Raw genomic sequence first — 9,287 nt, forward strand, 5'->3', positions numbered from 1 at the left:
TTTTGGAATGTTTTCTGGCTTCGTTGTAAAGAAATCCACGCGCGGTCACCGATTCATTGTTTTTCTACCGGCTGCCTGTTGGAGGTGGCCGGCGCTGGCTCCGCCCCGCCGCTCGCGCCCGGGCCGGCTCGTGCCGCCGTTCCCACGGCAGCCAGGGGACGCGGGCGCTGACTGACAGCTCCGCTTTCCAATGCAGCGCCGCTGGCGGAGCCAATGGGAATGGCGGGGGGGCGGGCCGCGCGGCGGCGGCCCGCGGTGATGACGGCGCGGCGGCGCGACGCGGGGAGGAGCTGTGGGGGTCAGCGGGATGGAGGTGGCGGCCGCCGCGGCTCCGGCTGTGCGGTGTGCCCTGCGGCGCTGCCGGGCGGGTAGGGGCTCGGCTCGGCTCGGCCCCCGCGCCTGCCCCCACTTCAGCCTGGCGGGGCACCGCCTCACGCCGCCCGGGGCCTCGCACCGCCGGCCGGGGCCGCCTGCCGCGGGCGGGGGCTGGGCGGCGGTGGAGCTGGCGTCACCTTTGTCTCTCCGGCAGGTCTCCGGGGGCGGTGGGCTTCGCCCGCCGGAGGGGTTCCCCTCAGGCTCTGCAGCACGCGGGTGACTCTGGAGGGCATCAACAAGCCCGTCATAGACCGCATCATCCGCGTGGACCATGCCGGGGAGTACGGGGCAAACCGTATTTATGCGGGACAGATGGCCGTCTTGGGCAGGTCCAGCGTGGGGCCCGTTATCCAGGTAAGAACGTGGATCTAAACCGATCGCTGTTCTGCTTAATTTGTACTTGATTAATAGTGGTCGAATGAAGTTGAAAAATTGTAGCTTTCCTAGTAAGATAGCTGGCCATCTTTTTCTGAATGCGTTCAAATGTGGGTTTACAAAGAGCGGCTGGATTACGTGGTAAGGGGGTTACCAGTACTGCAGTTAGGATAGTGCTGCCATGAGGACTCTTACTTTGCAAATATTTCTATGTTGCCTTTTAATAACTATCCTCATCTACCCATCTTCACCACTTCTTCTTTGGGATGTGAATAGGGTTACCTCCGCAAGCAGCATTAGTGGCCTGAGCTGTCTTGTTTTTCGTTGGGTTTATTAGTTTTATTGGAAGAGTATAACTTTCCTGGTTTTTTTACTTCACTGTGATCTGGCTCTTTTGCAGCAAATGTGGAATCAAGAAAAAGATCACCTCAAAAAGTTCAATGAACTAATGGTTGCATACAGAGTTCGACCTACTGTTCTTTTGCCTTTTTGGAATGTAGCAGGTTTTGTTTTAGGTGAGTTAGTATTATTACTATTATTATTGTTTTGTGAAGTCTTCAGATGTGTCAATTATTTGTGTTAATTGTTTTCATATGTTTGGTACCACAATCGCAGGGGCTGGAAGTGCTTTGCTTGGAAAGAAAGGTGCAATGGCTTGCACAGTGGCAGTGGAAGAGAGCATATCGGATCACTACAATAGCCAGATCCGAACTCTTATTGAAGAAGATCCAGAAAAGTACAAAGAACTGTTGCAGGTATTAAACTATAAATGTAAAAAGTAGTTCACACATCCATTGAATTACGTAATACTACTTTAGTCTTTTAAAATAATAGGCTCGTATAATGTACAGTTCTTTGTTCTATCGCTTAGAATGCTGAAGTCAACAGAAACTTTAGGTTAAAAGGATATTTTTTCCTTCAGCGGCAACTAAATTGATCAAGCACCAAAATTAAAATGTATGTTGGATTAGCTACAGCATGCTTTCAGTAATTCAGTATTGCCCTTTTGATTGGGAGAACTGCTTTAATTTTGACTCATTCTGAGTGAAAGGAAGGGTTTAGAGGGGAGTCAAAAGGAGAAAATGTGATTGCATAGTAACATTTTGCTTATACTGGATATGATTATATAGTTAGAAGAGAATATTTCATTTGGAAGGGATCCACAGTGATCATCTAGTCCAACTGCCTGACCAATTCAGGGTGAAAAGTTAAAGCATGTTATTTAAGGGCATTGTCTGAATGTCTAAACACTGCCAGGCTTGGGGCATTGACCACCTCTCTAGGAAGCCTCTTCTGGTGTTTGACCACCCTCTCAGTAAAGAAATGCTGCCTAATGTCTAGTCTAAACCTCCCCTGATGCAGCTTTGAACCATTCCTACATGTCTTATCACTGGATCCCAATAAGAAAAGCTCAGCACCTCTCTCTCTACATCCCCTCCTCAGGAAGCTGTAGAAAGCAATGATGTTGCCCCTCAGCCTCCTTTTTTCCAAACTAGACAAGCCCAAAGTCCTTAGCTGTTCCTCATAGAACATGCCTTCCAACCCTGTCACCAGCTTGGTTACCCTCCTCTGGGTGTATTCGAGCACCTTCACATCATTCTTACATGGTGGGGCCCAGCACTGCACACAGCACTCCAGGTGAGGCTGCACCAGTGCAGAATACAGCGGGATAATCATCTCTTTGACCAGCTGGTCATGCTGTGTTTGATGCATCCCAGCGTGCATTTTGCTCTCTGTCTGCTGGGCACGCTGCTGACTCGTACCAAGCCTGCTGTCAGCCAGCACCTCATTCACGTTCTGGTTTTGAACGCTGTTCAGAGCGTGTAAGGAGCTAATGTTTGTTAGCTCTGTGGGGATCAAAAATTCCCCCAGTATTTTAGGCATCAAATTGGGACACAATCCTGCAGGGTGTTTCATAGAATCATTTAGATTGGAAAAGACCTTCGAGATCAAGTCCAACCATGAACCCAGGGCTGCCAAGTCCACCACTGAACCAGATCCCTAAGCACCATATCTGCTGTTCTTTAAACACTTCAGGGATGGTGATTCTACCACTTGCCTGGGCAGCCTGTTCCAGGGCTCAACAACCCTTCTAGTGAAGAAAATCTTCCCAATATCCAGTCTAAACTTCCAGTGGTGTAACTTGAGGCCATTTCCTCTTGTCCTGTCACTTGTTATCTGGGAGAAGAGACTGACCCCCACCTGCCTACAGCCTCCTTCCAGGGAGCTGCAGAGAGCGATAAGGTCCCCTCAAGCTGCCTCCTCTCCAGGCTGAACATCCCCCATTCCCTCAGCCACTCCTCACAGGACTTGTGCCCCAGCCCCTTCCCCAGCTCTGTTGCCTGTCTCTGGACACGCTCCAGCCCCTCTACATCCCTCTTGCAGTGAGGGGCCCAACAATGAACACAGGATTTGGAGGTGCAGCCTCACCAGTGCCCAGTGCAGGGGGACAGCCATTTCCCTGGTCCTGCTGGCCACGCTGTTTCGGATACAAGCCAGGAGGCTGTTGGCCTCCTTGGCCAGCTGGGCACGCTGCTGGCTCACGTTCAGCCAGCTGTCAACGAACAGCCGCAGGTCCTTTTCTGCCAGGTGGCTTCCCAGCCACTCTGCCCCAAACCTGTAGCATTGTGTGGGGTGGCTGTGACCAGAGTGCAGGACCTGGCACTTCTTGTTGAACCTCATACAGCTGGCCTTGGCCCATCGGCCCAGCCTGCCCAGATCCCTCTGCAAAGCCTTCCTGCCCTCAAGCAGATCAAGGCTCCCACCCAGCTTGGTGTCATCTGCGACCTGAGGGTGCACTTGATCTCCTCATCCAGATTGTACATATATTAGACTGAACCAGCGGCAGCACTGAGCCCTGGGGAACACCACCTGTGACTGGCTGCCAGCTGGATGTAACTCCGTTTACTACTGCTCTTTGGGTTTGGCCATCCCGCCGGCTTTTAACCCAGCACAGAGTGCACCCGTCCCAGCCATGAGCAGCCAGTTTGTGGGACACTGGCCTGTTTCCACGTGCAGCACATCGAGCTTGTTTGTGCTCTGTTGGGTGGGATCTTGCTTTAGGGTCTGCTTCTTCATTTCCAATTCTATTGTGCATTGTTTAACATGTAGCTAAATCTGGTTACTCCAAATATGTCTTCTAGCTACAGAAATAGTATCTGAAGTAACCCAGGTTGTGCTGACGTGCATAAGGGAAATTCTACCCCTGAAAATAAAATCTATAAACTGAGGGGGCTCAAAATAAAGAGAAAAAGCTAAGCAGCAAGGTTATTCACAGTGTCAATACGGGGAGGACTAGCGACAAAACCAAAAGTGATAACAATTTGTTGGGTGGGGACAGTGCTTGGGTGTCTGTAAATACTGAGCGCTTTATTAAGCAATCCTGGTTATCTGCAGGCATCTTGAGAGAAAATTCTTTCAACCTTTTTGTCCCAGTTGAAAAATTAGCAGAGAAAAATAGTGGTCTTGAGAACATGCTGGAATGGACAAAAGCCCTGTTGGCTTACAGGGAAACACCCTTGCTGATCACCTGGCAAGGCAGGGACCTTAATTTTGTTATTTAAATTGTCCAAATAATTTGTATGTGTGAAACTAATTAGCATTACAAATTAGTATGACTACAGATTTTCTTGAAACAGTGAAAAAGATAGCGATATATTAAACAGCAGCTTGATTTTAAAGACTTTTTTGGAGACTATTAAAAGAACTTTAGGTTTGAATAATGCTGTAAATAATTGCTTTCTTGCTGAATTGTGGATTCAGGTCTTTGTGAGACCCGCACCTCAGATGCCTGCCCTGGTGCACACAATGGTCAACAGCGTATAGTTTTTTATGCTAGCTGCCTTGATTTTTCTGCAAAGTAGACTTACTAATTAACTGCTGTTTTTAAAGGTAATCAAGCAGTTTCGGGATGATGAACGGGAGCACCATGACATTGGTCTCAAGTATGATGCAGAAGCAGTAAGTACAATGTTAACTGATTTACACTTTTAGTGAGGATGTAGCTGTGATGCTTTTATCTTCCTTACCTAGTGACTGTGACGTAGTTCTTTGAGAAATAGAAAAGGTGCTTGATATTCTTTCCCAAAGATAAATATGAAAAAGCACTGTAATAACATAGCTTTAATTTTCCTAGAACAGAATTGAACCTGTTAGAACTCGTGTCAAGTGTTAAAGTGATTGTGTTTTCCCAAGAGGTGTCCTCTGCACAATTTTTGATTTTATTTTAACTTTAGATTAAATATTTTTGAAGATAAGGCTAATAAGTGCTATCCGTACAACTGGGAACTTCAGGCATCATCAAACACAACCATATTGGGAGGTGTGAAGTACTGAAGTAAATTCCGTATGAGGAATGTGTGACTTCTTTCCTTTTTTTCTCTTGACTTATATTTGTGGGGAAATGGAAGGATTCTGTAAAGCTGACTGGTTTTAATTTGATTTTCTCTAGGGTAGATTAGACTACAAATACAGGCCTTTTTTAATGGTTTTTTTGTTAGTGTTTTTGCTTTCTTCTGGTTTTGTTGGTTTTTTTTAAGCTAATGCTTACTATTCCTTACCACAATCTAGCTCAACACCTCATTAGTTGTATTTAATCTCTTATTCTTTATTTTACAGGCACCAGCTTACTCAATTTTGAAGACAGCTATACAACTTGGATGCAAAGCTGCAATATTTTTATCAGAAAGAATTTAGTGGTATATTCCATGATGTTTGTGGTAATAAACTGTGACACAAAAGTGTATGGAAATTGCAGAAGTCTAATAGTTATTTTATTCGGCCTTTTAAAACTTTCTTCACTAAGCATCTGGTTTGGCCACCCTTTGTCACGTGGAGTACCCGTTCAAAAAGTATCTGTACTGAAGTCAGTTGAGCCAGATATGAATAAAGGTGGCAGAACTGGGTCTGTGTGAACTAAACCTTCTTATTCAGAGACTGTTCACAAGGTGGCAGCAAAAGATGTATGTATATACATGAATTATATATATAATATGTGTGTGTACATACACACATAAAATAATAAATGCATTTTCTGTCTTCAAATTTGTATGTACTTGAAATAAGCTGGAGCTCATTAGCTCTCTTTAAAATGGTTAATACTAACTAAGGATATTTTTGAGTTCTATTTTCAGGATAAGTAAATGAAGTACTAGTAAGTAGTCTGTCTTGAATGAAGAGTGGTATTATTAAAACTTTCATTTGAAGACTTGTTTGTGGGTTTTCTGGGTTTTTTTTTCAGGCTCAATTCTGAATTCTTTAGGTAGAATTTTTCTTCCTTTGGGTTTTTTTTTTGTAGTTGTGGGGTTTTTTTGTTGGGGTTTGTTTGGGTTTTTTTTGTCCTGAGTGTAAGGAGTTAATCCCTGAGATAAAGCAGGTGGAGAGAGTAACCTGGAGCACCTGTGAAATTGCCCTTAATATTCTCTTACAGCTTTCAAGTTTGTCTTACTTTGCTGCTAGTCTTCAGTGGCTCTCAAACAGAGATGCTTTTACTTTCTCCATGTTTGAATAATTTCTCTAGACTTTCTGCCGGTACCCTGGCATGGAGCAGTAGAAATAAAAAAAGACAAAGTTGTGCACGCCTGTTCTGTTAAATACTAATTGCAGAAGATGAAGGTACAGCATGGAATTAGAATGCCTTAAACTGGTAGGTATGAAAGGGACTTTGTGCAAGAATGCATCTTTTGTTCTTTATGTCTTTCCAAATGCCTATGGATAATATAGAAGATGCTGATATTGTGATACAAACATTTAAATTCCCTGTGAGAGACTTCCATTTTTATAGCTGAGAAGCATGATCTTTTGACTGTAGGTGGCAAGGGAGGGAAACCCTGTGAATAGAATTGTGGGTCAAAGAAGGCACATATCCATGCTCTTCCCCTTATATCCATGCTTCTAAAACTTTGAGGAGATGCAACTCGTTTAACAACTATAAGCTAATGTTTTTTTCCCAGTTTTAAAGGGTTTCCCATTTCTACAGGTTTTTGTGGGTTTTGTTTTGGTTTGTTCATTTTTTTCTTAATAAGAGTAGCTAAGCTTGACAGATCAGGGAGCAGAATTTCTTGCTTCTTGTTTTCTGGTTAACAGCTATAATCTGTTAGAAGTCAGTATTTCTTAGCCCAGGCAGTAGGATATAACTAATTGAACAGGTCAGCTATGGATGCGGGATGTAATGGGTATAAACCTAGAAAATCAAGAAATAAAATAGTAGCAAGTCATTCACTATCATGAGGAATGGGGCCAAATTGCTGATCTTGATTTTTACCTTATATGGTGAAACTACAGTTATATTGAGGCTAGTTATGTGGTGAAGTTTTGCTGTGTGCTGGTTCTGTTGTGCTGGCCAAATGCTATGTACTGACTTTGTAGCTGCTTTGAGACCAGAGGAGGATAAGAAGTACAGGGATGCCATCAGGAATCAGAGACCTGTGGGAGCAGCATCTCAGAGCATCTCAAATTCAAGCATCAGGGAGCTTGGTGAGGCTTCAGACAGCATTTAATCCAGGTACATCTGAGTCTACCTCTTTGAGTAGCTCTGTTAGTATTTGTTGGTACTGATTGGTGTGTAATTGTACATGAAGAACTTCTTAAAGAGGATTATTTACCCTTTTTTTGTGAAGGAGCTTAGACTGAAGGTTAAATGTCAATATAGAAACTCCTGTTCTGTATAATTTATTATGACTGACACTTTGGACATTCTTTAAGTATCACTTCTATCACACCATTGCAGGTGTGGCCTGGTTATGCTCAAACCACTAGCGTTATTTACATTGTCCAAACAAAGTAGCTTTTGGTTCTCTATGACTGGTTTGCACACCCAGTGGAATAACTGGACTGGAGGAGTTCAAAGCTAAATCACAGATTTCTCAGGGACTGGGTAATAAGAAGAGAGCTCTAAGGGGTTCTTGTTTTAATTGTTTCAGCCCCAGGCAGTTGTAAGAAGCGTGCATGTAAACTTGAGTTTACTAAAGGTACATCATATCAGACTAACACAGTATCTTCCCTAACTTGACCAATTTTCTGAACAAAAGTTACATCTAGCAGATTTCTTGCCTTAATTTCTCTAAAGCATTTGATATGCTGCTGGTTTGTGGAAAATTCCTAGTTATGTTCAAGAAGGAATACAGTTAATTGAAGTGGCTAAAGGGGTAATGAGTGGTGTTGAAAGAACATGCAGTGCAGTCATGTAAGTCGTGGACTTCCATAATTGAGTAAAAAGGGGAAAAAAGATTGCTTGATGAATAGTCCGTTGTAAAGCCTTTAATAACAGGGGCAGCATGAGACGGCGTCTTTTATACATCCATTGTTAAAGCTGGGGAGGGAGGGGCACAGCATGTTTTGACTCAAAGCTGGAAGTTGCACATCCATGCATACAGTGGTCTTGGGATATAAACTGTAAACCGAACCAGACAGTTTCCTGGTCTCTTAGCATCTTACATCTCAGGACTGCATACTGAACAAGGCAACTGTGGGGCTTCCCTAGATAGATGGCACTCGGCTGAAGCCTGATGATCTCCACAGCAGGGCTTACGGGGATTCTCTGAAGATGTCTGCAGTGGTGTTCAACAATTTTGTTGTGGGATTTGCTGCTGACATAGAGAAGTGTTCATGTGATTCTTTGTCCAAGATGTGGGTGGCCTCCAAGACCATCACGCGCTGCTCGCTTGGGGCAACAACGTTTAAGAGACAAACCTCATTTTTTAATGCATTTAGTTTGGCCAAAGGCTGGGAACATCAAATGTCAGGAAGTCACTGTGTGAGGTCAGTGCCATATCTGCAGTAACTGTAAGAATGCTCACAGTGAGTTCTTTGTCCTCAGCAGCTGAACACATCCTGCACATTTGAGTAGGCTGTCAGACAGTAATGCTGTCTCTAGCTGTGAGCATAAAATATGCATCAGTAGAACAACTCTGCTTTATGCTCCTGAGCAGGATTTGTTCTTTCTTTTTACTGGAGCAGCATATTTGTGCCCATCCAGAAGTGTGGGTGAGCTGTTCTTCTGCCACTTCCAATGGCTGTGCATATCCTTGCTCACTGGCAGTTCCTCTTTTTTTGTTGTCTTACAAAGAAAATGGAGTTGCTTTTCATTTTCCTCATGCAAAAGGGACTTTTTTTTTTTGTTTAAAGAAATGTTTCAGATTTTGAAAGTCTACAAAAGCTGGTAGAAGGTTACAGGAGGACTAGAGATGCTCAGGTGCAGTACAGAACTTCTATTGTACAGCTGCTGCGAGGACAGTTTCTTTTTGATGTTATTTTGAGGCAGAATTAAAGCTGACTAATGTGAGCCATCTTGGCAGGGGTTAATGGCAGGCAGAGGCCAAAGTATACAGCTTATACAAATCTGTTATCATAGTGATTCTCAATGAACTCTGGTCCTGTTGACAGAGGAAAAAGAACTTGGATCCGACAGGGAGGCTGTGAGATGCTGCATTTTCAAAACAAGGAGTGGGGAAGATGGCAGGATCTTCACCGTGCCTTCGGGTTTTGGGGCTCCCTTCTGAACCATAAGCTAAGCACATCACTGGGTCTTGTAATATCTG

The 9,287-nt window shown here is 44.1% G+C and overlaps 1 protein-coding gene across 1 annotated transcript; it reads left to right on the forward strand.

Annotated features, from left to right (window-relative positions):
• The first annotated feature begins 245 nt into the window (after positions 1–245).
• On the forward strand, positions 246–6,326 carry COQ7 (coenzyme Q7, hydroxylase). The gene is made up of 6 exons (XM_055708992.1): positions 246–368; positions 530–729; positions 1,151–1,265; positions 1,366–1,505; positions 4,642–4,710; positions 5,368–6,326. Exons 1-6 carry the CDS (start codon positions 308–310, stop codon positions 5,443–5,445), a joined length of 663 nt encoding a protein of 220 aa, XP_055564967.1. The 5' UTR covers positions 246–307; the 3' UTR covers positions 5,446–6,326.
• Positions 6,327–9,287: the final 2,961 nt, after the last annotated feature.

The sequence above is a fragment of the Falco cherrug genome, chromosome 4, assembly GCF_023634085.1.
Source record: "Falco cherrug isolate bFalChe1 chromosome 4, bFalChe1.pri, whole genome shotgun sequence".
NCBI lineage: Eukaryota > Metazoa > Chordata > Aves > Falconiformes > Falconidae > Falco > Falco cherrug.